This window comes from Myxocyprinus asiaticus, chromosome 18, assembly GCF_019703515.2.
Source record: "Myxocyprinus asiaticus isolate MX2 ecotype Aquarium Trade chromosome 18, UBuf_Myxa_2, whole genome shotgun sequence".
Classification (NCBI taxonomy): domain Eukaryota; kingdom Metazoa; phylum Chordata; class Actinopteri; order Cypriniformes; family Catostomidae; genus Myxocyprinus; species Myxocyprinus asiaticus.
The window spans coordinates 35,524,989-35,540,217 of record NC_059361.1 but is presented as its reverse complement, the minus strand read 5'-3'; the positions used below and the strand labels follow the sequence as shown (position 1 = coordinate 35,540,217).

At 37.7% G+C, this 15,229-nt stretch overlaps 1 protein-coding gene across 1 annotated transcript; it reads left to right on the top strand.

Moving 5' to 3' along the window:
• Positions 1-423: 423 nt before the first annotated feature.
• LOC127456232 (EH domain-containing protein 2-like) lies at positions 424-14,593 on the top strand. The gene is made up of 8 exons (XM_051724619.1): positions 424-633; positions 707-837; positions 2,132-2,616; positions 3,968-4,144; positions 7,056-7,153; positions 11,689-12,101; positions 12,835-12,999; positions 13,112-14,593. Exons 3-8 carry the CDS (start codon positions 2,396-2,398, stop codon positions 13,667-13,669), a joined length of 1,632 nt encoding a protein of 543 aa, XP_051580579.1. The 5' UTR covers positions 424-633; positions 707-837; positions 2,132-2,395; the 3' UTR covers positions 13,670-14,593.
• Positions 14,594-15,229: the final 636 nt, after the last annotated feature.

The following is a 15,229-nucleotide window of genomic DNA, read 5'->3' as shown; positions in this document are numbered from 1 at the left end:
TGTGAACAAAGCCTGTAAACACTGAGACCTTAGTTATTTTACTTGATTGTATGTAATGCATTTAATGGCCAGTGGGTGGCACCAGTTAATAGAGCTTTGAGGGTCCAAGTCAGAGAAGCCCATGAGAGCAGAATGTAAACCGTTTTCCAAGCCTCAGAGAAGTGGTCTGTAATGCTTTCATCAGAGGTTATGTGAACGTCTGAGCTGTAAACAGATCTCTTACATCAACAAAAGCTAAAGAAAGCGTGTAATACAACATGTCGTCCCATGGTGCAATGCTTGCTGAAAGATGAGCAACGCCACACCCTCATGTTTGCAGGCAGTTCTTTATGTAAATAAATGACACTCCCTATAAAATGCTTGACTCCACCTTGATGTGTTGATGCACTGGCGTTCTCGCCCCCCGTCCCCACCCTGGTTGAAACCCATTGTCATCACTCGCCTAAAACCTACCAGCCTTCCAGGGCTTTCCCCTGCTTCTGTGTCAGGCAGTGAAGAAGAGGTGTTGAGAGAAACCTAGGCAGGGAAGCAGAGGGAGGTAGTACTTGTATTGCATGCCTCAGAGCTGAAAGGAAAAGCAGCACAGTTAGATCAGATCAAGACCTCATCTGACATACTTAAAAGAACTGGAAGGTAACAGTTATTTGAAGCACTTGAACTGGTGCAACTTGGGTATCTTCCTTCTAAGGTACATTCTCACTTGTAGGAACACCTCCAGGGGCTGGAGAGAGTGGTCAGGAGAGACTCAACTGTCAAAGCGATCACTTAAGAGTTCAGTGTTTAGGGTTCTTCAACTGTGCAAGAACTTCATCCAGATTTTCTGCTGAAATCCTCTAGGTAAGTGGAAAATCAATATGTTTTGTCCTGGAAAATACTTCTGCTATGTGTGCATGTTGTGTATTACACTTTTTGATAATATGAAAATGTAGCAGATCTTCTATTCCCCTAAATGGCAATGATTGCAGAACACTTACATAACATGCGTCATTGAACATAAACAATATGAGAATCATCATAAATAATTCTAAAAAGTTAATATATTTTTTGTATGTATTTATATGGAGAAAAGACTTAAACATTGAGCAAATTGCCTCTGCCATTTCCTCCTATTGCCAACACATACTGCAGTGTTGCATTAGATCTGAAATAGTTTCAGAAATTAACTGGCATTCAAGGCTCCCTTATTCCAAGAAGATGACTCTGTGTTGCAATTGTGGTGAAGGATGCCACAAGGCATTTTCCATCTCCTACGCAACATGTGAGCCCTCTTACATAAAGTAAATTCCCAACCATGATCCTTTTGCCAAGGCAGCTGTGCACAAGTTGCTCTTTTATTTTGAGAAGACTTTTAACTTGCTACTACAGGCCCTGAGGATTTGCACAGCCTTACCTTGAGAAACATGCCTCTCTGGAATAATCTAAACTTTCCTGTTTCACCAAATATTAATGATACTATATTAGTTCAGGCAAAAATGAAAATTCAATCATTTATTTACTTTCTTGTTCCAAAGACTTACTACTGTGGAACACAAAAGGAGATATATTAGAACAAAATGGGGGTATAAAGTTCTGCATTAACTTCGCTTTGATTCTAAGTCAATCCTCTGTATAAGTGTGTTGCATCAGTAGGGAGTGTTTCAAATCTACTCCGAGCCAAATCACGCATTAGGAGAAATTACTGTGAAATCCTGTCAGCATTCAACAAAGACCATTGAAATGCTTCTTGTCTTTTACACATTGCTGGTGTATTCAGCCCTATGCACATCGTAATCCTTTATTCACTGAACTTTCCACTAAGAGCCGCTGCTGGAAAACATGCCTCACTCTTTTTAGTATACGAACATAAGTTATGAGTGTGTGTTTGTGGACCCAGAGTTGGGTGTGCGTAAGTGTTTCCAAAACGAGCACCAACTTTTTCCAGACAAGCATGGACAATACACTGTATTTACCCTGTGGGCTGAAAAAGAGTCTCTTAAGGTACTTTATTTGCAGGTAAAGGAAAAGCTAACCAATTTTTTATGCGAACAAGTCTTTCTGACCAAAAAAGCAGGTTTTATTCAGCTCAGCGAGCTAAAAACATTTGAAGATGTTGCTTTACATTTTCTTTTTCCATTTCTCCCCTTTTTTCCAGGTAAATGTAAGAATCATACAAGGTCACATATTAAACAAGGAGAAGGCCAGGGATTTAAAGTTATATACAAATAATTGTACACTATAGTTTGCAAACATCACTCCATAGCCAAACACTCCAAACCTTGAAGCCAGAACATTTGGTCCTTTATATAAATACAGTAAAAACAAAAAAGTGAATCTTCACAGCCATCCCAGAGGACACATAAATAGTCCAAAACAAAGCCATAAATTAACTGCAAAGGAAACTTTGAGTAGTCACACAATGTCACGCTGGGGACGGAAGAATGTCAAGAAGGCCCCTGAGGTGATCAGGACAGTCACTGAGGGCCTCAAGTCACTCTACAGAAAGAAGCTTCTGCCGCTGGAGCAGTACTATGGCTTCCATGACTTCCACTCACCGAGTCTGGAGGACGCTGACTTCGACAACAAACCCATGGTGCTAGTGGTTGGCCAGTACTCTACTGGAAAGACTACCTTCATCAAGTAAGACTCTGTATAAATCATAGAATCCAATGACTCCAGGTCTTTTTCAGGGTTTTACAGCAGAGATGTGTTTGACAGGAGATTAAACATGCCTAGAAGTGGTACTAGTCCACTCATGATTTAGGAACTTGGGAGTTGGTGTTACAGACCATTGTGCGTGTGCGTTATTCTAAAAGTAATAACACCAGATGAATTGTGGTGGTACTGTGTGTGACATCTCTGCACTTTTTCTCTTATTTAATGTTGGACTGAGCCCACTATTCAATTCAAGGATTGATTTTTAGGTCATTAATTGAATGGAAAGAATTGTATTTACTTAAAGTCCCCATGAAATGGCTCAACGAACACAGTTATCTGCCCTTTGTTCATGTATTTTTGTTCATGTGGTTTGTGTATTTATTAACTGCACACTTTTTAAGCCGTCTTGGTTCCGTAAATAGTTTTTCCATTTATTTCTTCGGTAGGGATTTCATAAAGTCCTTCATATAAGACAAAGACACAAAGATATGAGACTGTGTACTTAACCACTTCAATAAGGTAATGAACTACAATCCCATGAAGCATAGCAAAAGATGTAGTCAAATTAAATCAACAGAAAAAAAATGATTGATTTTAAAGTTGTTGGTATCAATATACTTAGTTTATTGTAAAATATTTAGAAATATACAGATATATAAGTAGTTTGAGAATGTAGGGAGACCGACTTGATTGCATCGTTGTGCTTGTTTAGATCTCTAGTGGATCATGGGTAGTGTAGTTCTTAACCAGGAATTTCGCTATTAAACACGATTTTTTTTTTTAAATGGAGATGAAATAACATGGACTGATGGCTTGAACAGAAGCAAATACCATTGATTAACAACCTCGAAACTCACGGTAGTCTTAAGAGGTTTATAGGTTATCGTTACAACTCAATTTGCCTATGGGGAACATTAATGGGATTTTTAATTCCGGAACTTTGCTACTTGCAATTGTTATTCGGAGGAAGGTGGTATTTATAAATTAGGGGAGGGAATGCTCTAATTCTAGAGAACATTTTATTGGACATAAATTTGTATATACACGTGAGGTCAAGATGAATCACCAATATTTTTGGTCAGTTTGTTCAGAGAAAGACTGTAAATGTTAAATGTGTTTACATGCTAAAATTGTATTGCATCAAATTTAAGGAGTGCACTGGCATAGCCTCAAAGCTAACAGACTAAAAGCCACAAAAATAAAAAATCTGATGGAATGGGCACTTTAAACTGAAATGTTCCACAGTGTTTCGAGATCAAAGCACATATACAGTAAATATACCATGTTATTAATGGTAAGTAATGGTAACCATGGCTTTGTTCTGTCAACACAGGTATTTGCTGGAACAGGAGGTGCCAGGGAGTCGCATAGGGCCAGAGCCTACCACCGACTGCTTCACTGCTATCATGCACGGAGATGTGGAGGGGCTCATTCCTGGAAATGCCCTTATAGTGGATCCCAACAAACCCTTTCGCAAGCTTAATCCCTTCGGAAACACCTTCCTCAACAGGTGAATAGATAAATGCTGATGTTACACTGGGCCGCTATTTACGACACAAGATTCAATGAGGGCGATTCAGAGCAGTGTGGTTTATGTGAGAGAATGTGTCAACTGATCCACTTGCTTACACTGGGCAAGCAGGGAAGATAACAGAGAAACAGTGTGTTAGTTCTTGCTCTATGGAATTTCAAGCATCTGTGCCAACTTTCTGAGGGATGAGGAACTTTCCTTATTTGTGGAAAAACTGTGGAATGGAGAGATATCACAGAGAGAGTAATGAGCGCTTATGCGCCTAAAGGGGAGCCATGACGTGAGATGCTTTGAAGGGGTTAGAGTTCATCAGAGGTTAAAGAGAAGGAGGCAAGAAGTCCCGACTTGTTGAGAGTTTGTTTTCACAAAACCAAACTAGATTTTTTTACATTTTCTTAAGATAATGTGGTTTCTACGATTCTAGGGTGTTGTTTGTGGTTCCTAAAGTATTGCTATGTGGTTGCTAAGGTGTTCTGAGTAGTTTTTAGGATGTTGTTATGTGGTTGGTTGGCTGGACCCCAAGCCTCAATGATATTTTGGTCCATAGATGTGTGTTTCTTCAACTTTGTCAATTTTAACACTGTGGATTTCTAGAAAGAAAATTATTTTTTACACTCCAATATTTGTAATTTGTCAACAAACAATGTCCAACAGTTATGTACACGCACCACAGGAGATTATATCATTTTGGTCATTTTATCATATAAAAAAGGTCCCACTACAGTGTCATTTTCACCACAACTCAAATTCTGTTTTGTGTTTAATAGAATTGTGGTGGAAATTACATTTTTAACTTTTAATTAAAATAAAATGGCAGACTCTTTTGTCTTGCTATGACTTATTTCATACATTTTATTTATCCTAAATGCACACAGTTAAGTCATAGTTTCACACTTTTTGCAAAATTGCAGCTAAAAGCACTGAAATTTACCTTGAATTTTCTTTGTTTACTTCATTTTTTGATTGTTTTTTTAATCTCATGCATGCTTTTCACTGACACTTTTGTTGTATATTATATTACATTGTAATATATTATATTAGGGGCAAAATTGTTTGGTGTGGTGGAAATGACACCACAACTGTGGGACAGTTTTAATTTTTGAAAAAAATGGATAGAAATATTTTTTACACAATAGGCCTAAATATTGGTATGAAAAAATGGTTTGTTTATTTCACTCTTTGTTTAGATTATCATAGTTTTTGTATTTCGATTTGTATAGTGTAATATTAAAAGTCTGGGTCTGGGACAAGGCTAAAACTGTAAAATCCATACATAAAAGGCATATGAAAAGTACCAAAAATAGGCCTGGTAAAAAAGTTTCCAATTCAGTTTTAATGAGACCTTCATATAACAAAAAGAAATCTGTTCGTTTTAATAAAAATTAACCTTTGAGACATGAAAGTACCCTAAGTTGGAGAAATACCCAAATATGTCTTGGGTTGTAGAAGTCCATGTTATTTGTTCGCCCAGTGTATGGTCTGCCAGGCAATCGCATAACTCTAGTTAGGGATCCCAAGTATGAACCAATAAAAATAGTGATGCTTGCCTTAGCAAGCAAGATTCGTTTGGAGAAGAAAGTGGTAGAGAGTGGGTTGAGCCAAGGCAATAGTGGGAGCAAACAAAGCTAAAGTTCAAGTCCATGTCATTGCTCAAGTCGAGTCCTCTTAACCTGGCAAAGAGAATTTCAACATAATTAGGTCGAAGGTGTCTATCAACACCAGAGGAGGTGCTGTTTTGAGTGCCACACTTTCCGAAGAGTCTCCCTCATATCAGTTTTCCTCTGGTCTCTCAGGGTGTATTTTTGCAAACATGTTTTGAGAATGTCTTTTCTCTGACTTCCTGTCCAGGGAAACATTCCACTCGTTAAACTAATTTACAGCAGGAAGTGGCTGTGTTTTTCTGTGGCACAGATCATTAGTGGTAGGTATTGTTTGATTTTGGCAGCAATGGTAATTTTCCCTCAGGAAGCACTGTGTGTTTCAAGCAGCACTTCCACACAATGGACCAGCCAGGGAGGAGTGACGCTAGAAGTCTCCTTGTTAGATCACATATAGTAAAGCAGTTGTGATAGAAGCACTGAAAAAATCTTTCAGCTTTTCTCAGGGGGACATTTGTTTTAACTAAAGAGCTCTTGAATGTTCAATAATGACGTTGTGCCCTTTTAAGATACAGTATCACATGGCAACCACTTTGTGTATAAGATGTGAATAATATATATCACAAAACAGCTGCCAGTTCACAAACGAAATGTGCAATGCTGAATTTTTATAACTTACAGAGGGGTCCAAAAGACTGAGACCACATTGACAATTTGGGATTTAAAATCAAATTTAAACCTAAAAATAAAAAGTTTTAGAGAGACATTATGATGTAAAATAAATAAGAAATGTATGAAATTCTGCACTATTTGCAGGTCACTAACCAAATAAGCAAATTTGTGACATTGGTTATGTTAAATCCTTTGTGCGAAAGGTCAGATTTCCTTGCTCCCACTGAAGCACACAATATTCTCTTTGGAACATTCTCAAATCATGCTGGATAACATGGGTCATTTGGTTGTGGAGTCTATGCCAACACAAATGCATGCTGCCATTAAAGCAAAAAAGGGGACATACCAAATACTAAGGAAATTTGTGCAAATTTTTTCAATTCAACTTTTCACTCAAATTGTTAAGATGGTAACATAATTTGTATTAAAAAGGTTTCAATTAAAAAAGAAAAAAGCATTTTCACTTGTGGTTTCAGACTTTTGGAACCTACTTTAATTTAGGTCAAAGAAGCTTTACAGGCAGTACTCGACTTCCCATCTAACCACAATAATGAGAATTTTGTTTGTTCACTGAATGCAATACAAAATCTCTTTAAACTCTTTAATCTCTTTTCCATCAGATTCCAGTGTGCTCAACTGCCCAATCAGGTCCTGGAAAGCATCAGCATCATTGACACTCCAGGCATCCTGTCCGGGGCCAAACAGAGAGTTAGCCGAGGTGAGAACCTCTAGAGAAGGGATTGAGGGGGAGCATCCATTCTTCTCACAGTAACACTTTACAATAAGATGGTGTATGTTGAAGGGGAATAGAGTTATACCCAGTAAAGAGACCAGTTTGAACAATGAAGACCAGGAGTCAAAGTTGAAGTTTCAGTCAATAGAGAAAGAGTTAACTGAAGACAAAGTTCTCCGCGTTTCAGACAGAAACAGAAAATAAGTTGAGGCTCTAAACTCGAACTAACTCGAAACAACCATAATTATAGGCATATGCAAATGAGTTGATGTCATCTTTACAGGCTTACAGGCTTCTGGGTTAAACATAAAATGTATTTCCGGAAACTATCCAAATATCGTGAACTGTTAATTTATGCAGATGTTGTTATTTAGACACATACCATTAATTAGCTGGAACCACGAAGTCTCAGTTTGTCTGCAAATATGGGTCAAAGGTAATTGTAAATCCAACAGGTCTTTTCTTCTTTTTGACCTGGGGCCAGAGGGTGACTGATCAATTCACCCGATCACCTGGCTCCATCACTCCAACAATTCTTGTAATCGATTTAGATAAAGGCTATAGGAGAGAATAGACAATAGGAGAGACTGAGAAATGCAAAGAAGGAAAAAGAAAATATTGCATCTTATGAGAAAGAAGAGACTGTAACTTCTTAATGTTGAATGTCATCGAGACCAGGCTGAATGTTATTATTTTCTGCTAGAACAAACATTGAGATAACTCACAGCTCTCACGTACACATTTTAGGGCCTGAGAATTTCTAGTTGTAGGTGGAAGGTTTATTCTTTACCTAAAACTTAAACACAATAAAACTCTTGCTTACTTTGATCAATGATCTGTTTCCGAGAGTTCCAAGACCCTAGGATCGGCCACATTATGCCAACTCACTGACAAGTGTCATCTCTCATCAGACATTTTTGTATCACTTTAAGTTTGTTTACTTTCACTTTTGTGAAGCACATTGTGTCAGCAGTGTGGAAGACCCAGGTTTTGATCCAGCATTGAAAGAAGGAAATAATCACATTTGCACTGACGAGCACAATTCGAAGTTTGCATTTTTTTCTCTAACATTAAATTTTTACTTCACTGCCCTTACGAAAATTGAGAGTTCATGGCAAATTTGCCACAAACTTGCAGCAAATTGTCCATTGCTGCCAGAGGTTTGTTGGAGGTTCACCACTAAGGGCAAAGAGTTGCAAACTTTTGGCAAACCTTTGTGGCAAATCAAAAGCTAATTTGCATGTGAAAATAACGAGTGGCAACTTTGCTGCAGATTTCACCCTGAAAATGGAACTTACACATACCCATACACCCAATAAGACTTACGGCTTTTTCCACTGGGGCTGTGTTTAAAATTTCTGTAAGCACAGACCGATTTTAGCTAAAGAAAATTCAACCTACTGTTTCCGATTTCACTAATTTTTAGAGGGTTTAAATTAGAGTTGGGGTACACGAGTCCAATTTTAATGGACTTGGACTTGTCATGGACTTGGATGCATTTTTACTCAGACTTGACTCGGACTCGAGCCTTTCTGACATGGGATTTGTTTCAGAGTCTGCTGAGTCCATGGCATTTGTGATGCAATGAAAAACAAACAAACAAAAAATAATGTAACATAGGGTGACCATATGTCCTCTTTTCCCCAGACATGACCTCTTTTTCAGACCTGAAAAAAGCATCCAGCCGGGATTTCAAAATTGCCTCTAAATGTCCGGGATTTGGCTTTGTATTGGCTTCATATTGATGTGCTCTCTACAGTTAGTACTATCATACATTCTGTGTATTTGATACATCGCATCAGTTTTCACGCGTATATGTCCTTACGTGTGATTATTCTGGCAGAAAGCAGCAGAAAGTACTTTTCAGCTCTCTCGCACATGCGCCCGTGCTGTATGTGTATGCGGGAAAGAGATCGCCATTCGCCAAGTGTGCTGTGTCGCTCTCATCCAGAAATATCAATATCGTAAGTACACTTTAAAAAGTACGTTCCCCAACTCTGCAAATGATTAAATAGAACACGTTTTATCAGACTCACAATTACTACGCAAAGTCATTTCTAACTGAAAATGTTGACTATATCGAGACAAAATCAAATTTACAACGTATCAGGGACATTTAAACTAATATGACGGATGAAATATACCATGGTGGAAATTGTACAACTCAGTCCATCACATAATTGTAGCGCAACCTCTGTGTGTTACCTGTAAAGCTGGCACTTGCGTTTCAATGGCAAAAAAGTCAGAAAATACAATGAAGAACACAAGTGAGGGGAGAAGTCTCTATTCACCTATTATCCAACTAAATATAATGTGAAAAGAAATGTAAGCCCAAGGTGAGTTTGTCAAATATTTGATGTTGACATTAAGTAGGCTACACTTAGATACGGCAGGAGGACTGAAAAGTGTGAAGTGTAGTACTGTAGTATATAAATATGTTTTTAATGGTATCTGATCTCTTCTGTTTTTATTTTATGTTGTTGTATTTAATTTTATGGGCATTATTAAATGTTTTAATATTAAATGTATTAAACACATTAAATGTATTTCACCCATAATTTTAGATAAAGCTAAACTAAATTGAATGGACAAATTGAAAATAATAATAACTCTGGTTATAATTACTAATGCAGCTTTCACTTTCTTTAGTCTATGTTTGAGTGGAGGGAAAAAAACCTACAAATAATTGAAATGTCAATAGAATGCAATAAGTAGTGTGTTGAAGGAGAGTTTTGTCTTCATACACCTAAAGCATATGCTTTCATTCTTAAACCACTTTGAAATTTGTTCAGCAGGATACTAATAATTTGTTTTTTGCATTTATATTGACAAATTGTTTTTATTAGTTGTGAAGGTTAAAATAAGCTTAAAATATTGATGTTGAATTTATGGTTACAATTTTAATTCAGATTCTTGAACAGATTCATTCGGACTCAACTCGGACTCGACCTGTTATGGACTCGGTCTTGAGTCCAACTCGGCCCCTTTTGGACCTTTTGGATTGTTTAAAGACTCGGAATTTACTCGGACTCGACTAAGGTGGACTCGAACCCAACACTAGTTTAAAGGCAGAAATATGAAGCTTCTAATTTTATAAAAGCACTTACATTAATTCTTCTGTTAAAATGTATGTATTATTTCCTTTCGACTTGTATCAACTCGTGCACTTCAGGACACGTATTTTTGTGAAAGTGAATGAAAGTCATTGTTGTAGTGCATAGTTGTTTATTTCACCAGTAAGTACAACAAGCCACATAAAAAATATTTGTTTAAAAAATGTAGGTATAGTAATGTGACTCTATCAGACCATTTGGAAAGTTCTCTTATTTTCTCTAATGATTATTAGTCTTCCTGAAATCATAGAGTTTGTGCATGACAATAGTTGTTACAATGTGTCCATCAAACAATTTTAATTCTAAATCAGACGAATCTGAACTACCAGCCTGAATCCACTGAAAAAAAAGTTAAAAATAAGTTAGAGCCAGAACAACCCCCAAGAAATAATAGATATTGGATCCTAATTGGTGCTGTTGTAAATCAAAGGTCAATACTGATCTGAGACCTGTTTCGGAGTGAATAGCTATATGTAAAATATTTAGGTTCTCCCACAAAGAACATTGTTGAGTAATCTTAGCTTATCAGTGTTGGACCTCTCTGGTTGATGTCTGCTCTTCCTCACATATTTTCCTGCCTTAGAGCAGTTGAAACAAATGTGACGCACAGAGTGGGAGAGTGAGCCATTAAGGTGTGACAGGGAGAGGAAAGGGAAGGAATGTAAAGGCATGACAATTATTGGAGGATGTAGGAGGGTTTGGAGTAATGGAGAGAGAAGGTCAACTTAATCCAAACTATTTTAGTATACTTTTTTTTTTTACACACTGTTTTCCCATATTCTCCTATAAAATTGTTACACAACTATAATGATCTCAATATATGGAAATAGTCTAATTAGAGCACAACAGAAGGGTCCTTCAATTAAAATCCCATTCATTCACTCCCATTCAAAGCAATAATGTACAAACCTTTCAAGACATACCTACTATGAGCTCCAAGATTGTTAAGCAATTGTGTATGCCTCTGTTTAAGCCAAAAGTGTAATTCAACTTGTGTTGAATTGCTGAATTCCTGGTGAAGAACTACACTACCCATAATCCTAAAGAGACCTCCACCAATCAGAGAAGTTGCTTTATCATTGAAACAGGAAATGCACCAAAATAGCTCAGCAGTTGCCACCCAATCTCATAAAGTATTGCGAATGATGCAGTCAAATCAGCCTCCTTGCACTCTCAAACAACATATACTGTATATTTCTGTTTAAATATTTTGCAATAAACTTAAAAGACTTAAGTCAGTAAGAAGTTTTACAGTTCACAGTGTAAGTTTTACATTTGAATATGCTATTTGCAATTCATCATGGGATGAGTACTTCATAGACTCAGAGTTTAATTTAAGTACACAGTCTTGTACCTATCGGTTCAATAAAACATGATGGTCTTCTACTTCCTGCTTCTTTATGGTAGGATATGACTTCCCAGCGGTTCTCCGCTGGTTTGCTGAGCGCGTGGACCGGATCATCCTCCTCTTTGATGCCCACAAACTGGAGATCTCAGATGAATTCTCAGAGGCCATCGGGGCCCTAAGGGGCAATGAAGACAAACTCCGTGTTGTGCTGAACAAGGCTGATATGGTTGATACCCAGCAGCTCATGCGAGTGTACGGAGCTTTGATGTGGTCTCTTGGGAAAGTGTTTGGTACTCCTGAAGTTCTGAGAGTCTACATCGGGTCCTTCTGGTCTGAGCCTCTTATGGTGAATGATAACCGCAAGTTATTTGAGTTGGAGGAGGAAGATCTGTTCACTGATATCCAGAATCTGCCTCGCAACGCAGCCCTGCGCAAACTTAATGACCTTGTCAAGAGGGCTCGTCTTGTGAGGGTAAGTTATCAAAAGAGTTCATATACACTACATGGCCAAAAGGACAGTATGTGGACCCACGCTTCTTATTATCATGTTTGGCTATTGCGTAGTTCCACTGAAAAGAGTTCTTGATGTTACAGCATACAATGACATTCTAGAGAATTTGATGCTTCCATTTGGGGAAGGACCATTTCTGTTCCAGTATGGCAATGCCCCTTTGCACTAAGTGAGGTTGAAAAGAAATTATTTACTGAGTCTGGTGTGGAAGAACTTGAGTGGTCTAAAATAAAAATAAAAATAAAAAACCCAGACCTGAACCCCAATGAACACCTTTGGGATGAATTGGAAAGCCAAGTGTGAGCCAGGCCCTACTGGTCAAGGTCATCAGTGCATGACCTCACTGATACTCTTGTGTCTGAATTAGAGCAAATTGCCACAGCAATGATTCAACAATTAGTGGAAAGCCTTCCCTGAATAGTGGAAGCTGTTATAGAAGCAAAGGAAGGGATTAATACATGGTTTCGAAATTAAATGTTCATTAAACACATATGTTTGGGTGTCCACATACTTTTGTCCATGTAGTATATCATTGATGATGTTGTGTTGGAACTATGGTGGAAGGTAAGATAACTCGAATGCTAACAATCAACAATTACGCCAATCTTGTATTGTAGAGATTTTTTTGTTCATTTGCTAGGCTATTATTCAACAGACCCATGGAAAACATCTGAAATGTGTGCTTTACTCATAGGTACATGCCCATATCATCAGTTACTTGAAGCAGGAGATGCCTTCTGTCTTCAGGAAGGACAATAAAAAAAAGAACCTGATCTACCAGCTCCCAGTCATCTTCTCCAAGATCCAGCTACAGCATCATATCTCCCCTGGAGACTTTCCTGATTGTGCTAAGATGCAGGTTAGTGTTGTAACCACCTGGTCCTTGCTTTGACATTAAAACACTACTGCACTTTTCTTGCTTGATAAAGGGTGTCAAATTACCACTTATTGGCTTTCTTTTTATCATTTAGGAGCAACTAATGGCACATGACTTCACCAAATTCAAAGCCCTGAAACCTAACCTTATAGCAATGCTGGATGAGCTAATGTCCATTGATATTGCCAAACTGATGCCACTTCTCAGGCAGGAAGAAATAGAGGGTGGTTTCCAACATGGGGTCCAAGGCGGGGCCTTCTTGGGAACCCGTGCTGGACCCTTTGTGGAAGGCGACCCCTTTGGCGAGAACGCAGATGAAAATGGCGAGGTGGGTGAGGAAGATGAGGAATGGATTGTAACAAAGGATAAGCCCAAGTATGATGAGATCTTCTACAACCTGTCACCAAACGAGGGCAAACTGAGTGGCACCAAAGCCAAAGATTGGATGGTGAGCACACGGCTGCCTAACTCAGTGCTGGGCCGCATCTGGAAGCTCTCGGATGTGGACCGCGATGGCATGCTGGATGATGAGGAGTTTGCCTTGGCCAGCCACCTGATTGAAGTGAAACTGGAGGGCCATGGGTTGCCCCCTGAGTTGCCCGCCCGTCTAGTGCCACCATCCAAGCGCCGACAAAAAGGCTCTGATGCTTAGACAAAGCAAGAATGCACAGGGCCGACAAGGCTTCAACTGATTCCATTGTCCACACCTCCTGCACGCTCTGAACTCCATTCTGGTCCACAGCAGCTGCTGTATCTTTTTCCTTTTTTTTTTTTTTGGTGCAGTTTTGCCATTTTGTAACACATAATCTTAAAGACATAAGTCTTAATTTGTATTCTTGCTCAAAATTTCAAAGATTCTCAGCTGGAAGCCAAAGAACACTGAGATAAACCAAAGATTGGTCTCAGTCATTTGGAAGGAATGTAGCATGTGTCAGCCATTTATATTTTTGACGGGAACATTACACGTCAGTATGAAATGAACTATAGAAATGCTACACACATGACTAATTTTATAACATGTTGTGGCTCCTGACCTGAGAAATTACAAACTGACTTTTGTAGATAATTTTCATTAATTTGCCTCATTCAGTGTTGAAATCTGTAGGCACAGCATTACATACCTTACATGGCTTTTCCATGCAGCTTTTATTTTGTAGTTAAATAAATATCAGAATGTGAAGTTTAGGCAAGCCTTCAACTCTAAAACTCTTTTGACTGCTGACCTGCCTTTCTTTTTTTTTTTTTTTGTTTTTTTTTTTTTTTTTGGAATAAATACATTTTCTAGCATGTTTCTCCCTTTGCCTTTGAAATGGAAAAGTGAATATACTGTATGTTATTTTGTTGTTGTTGTTGTTGTTGTTGTTTTCTTCCTCTTATTTTGTATTGAATGAGCTCTATTCACACTATGATCAAATGTCACAGAATTTATATAAATATAAAATCATACATGTTAAAGGAAACAAAATGTGGAAATTTCTTACTGACTACTGTAAACAGTTTCACTGACTGCTTCAGTAAACCAATGTTAACACAGTAAATATACTGAGCTTAATAAAGACCCATTGACTGCTTCTTACTGGTTTGAACAGACCTTTTTACAAAGTATACACAGAGTTAACACTGAATATACTTACAAAATGCCGATCAAAAAAAAAAAAAAAAAAAAAAAAAGAGAGAATTTTGGCAATTTCCACAAATATGGAACAAATTGGTTTAACATTTCTTTTTTTTATTGATTCAAGGCACTAAAATCATTGCCCTTAATGAGGACTCATTTTAGAATAAACCTCTAACTCCATAAAACCCTCCATTATTATATTTATTCTTAATTTTTTATCTACTGTTAATTTCAAGAAAAGAATTCAATTACAAGTATCAAAGTTTTAAACTGTATTTAGACGAGTTTTTGTAACAGGATTGCAAAAGTTGCAAACTATAAATGCATAAACATATTCTTTTTTTAATTGAATGTTTACATTGACCTCCTGAGATAGCCAAACAACATTTTCTGAAGTTTAAGCCCATCTTTTCACTGACCCTTTGATAAAGAAAAGTTGCAATCCATATTATGCGTTTTATTGAAAGAACCTTTTGAATCTTGAATTTTTCCAGAGAGTTATATGAAAGAGAGGCACACAAACAGGCACAAAAGGCTGTGGCCTTCTGTACACATATGCTTTACAGTTGCTCAGTGACAGGCCAGATAAACAAT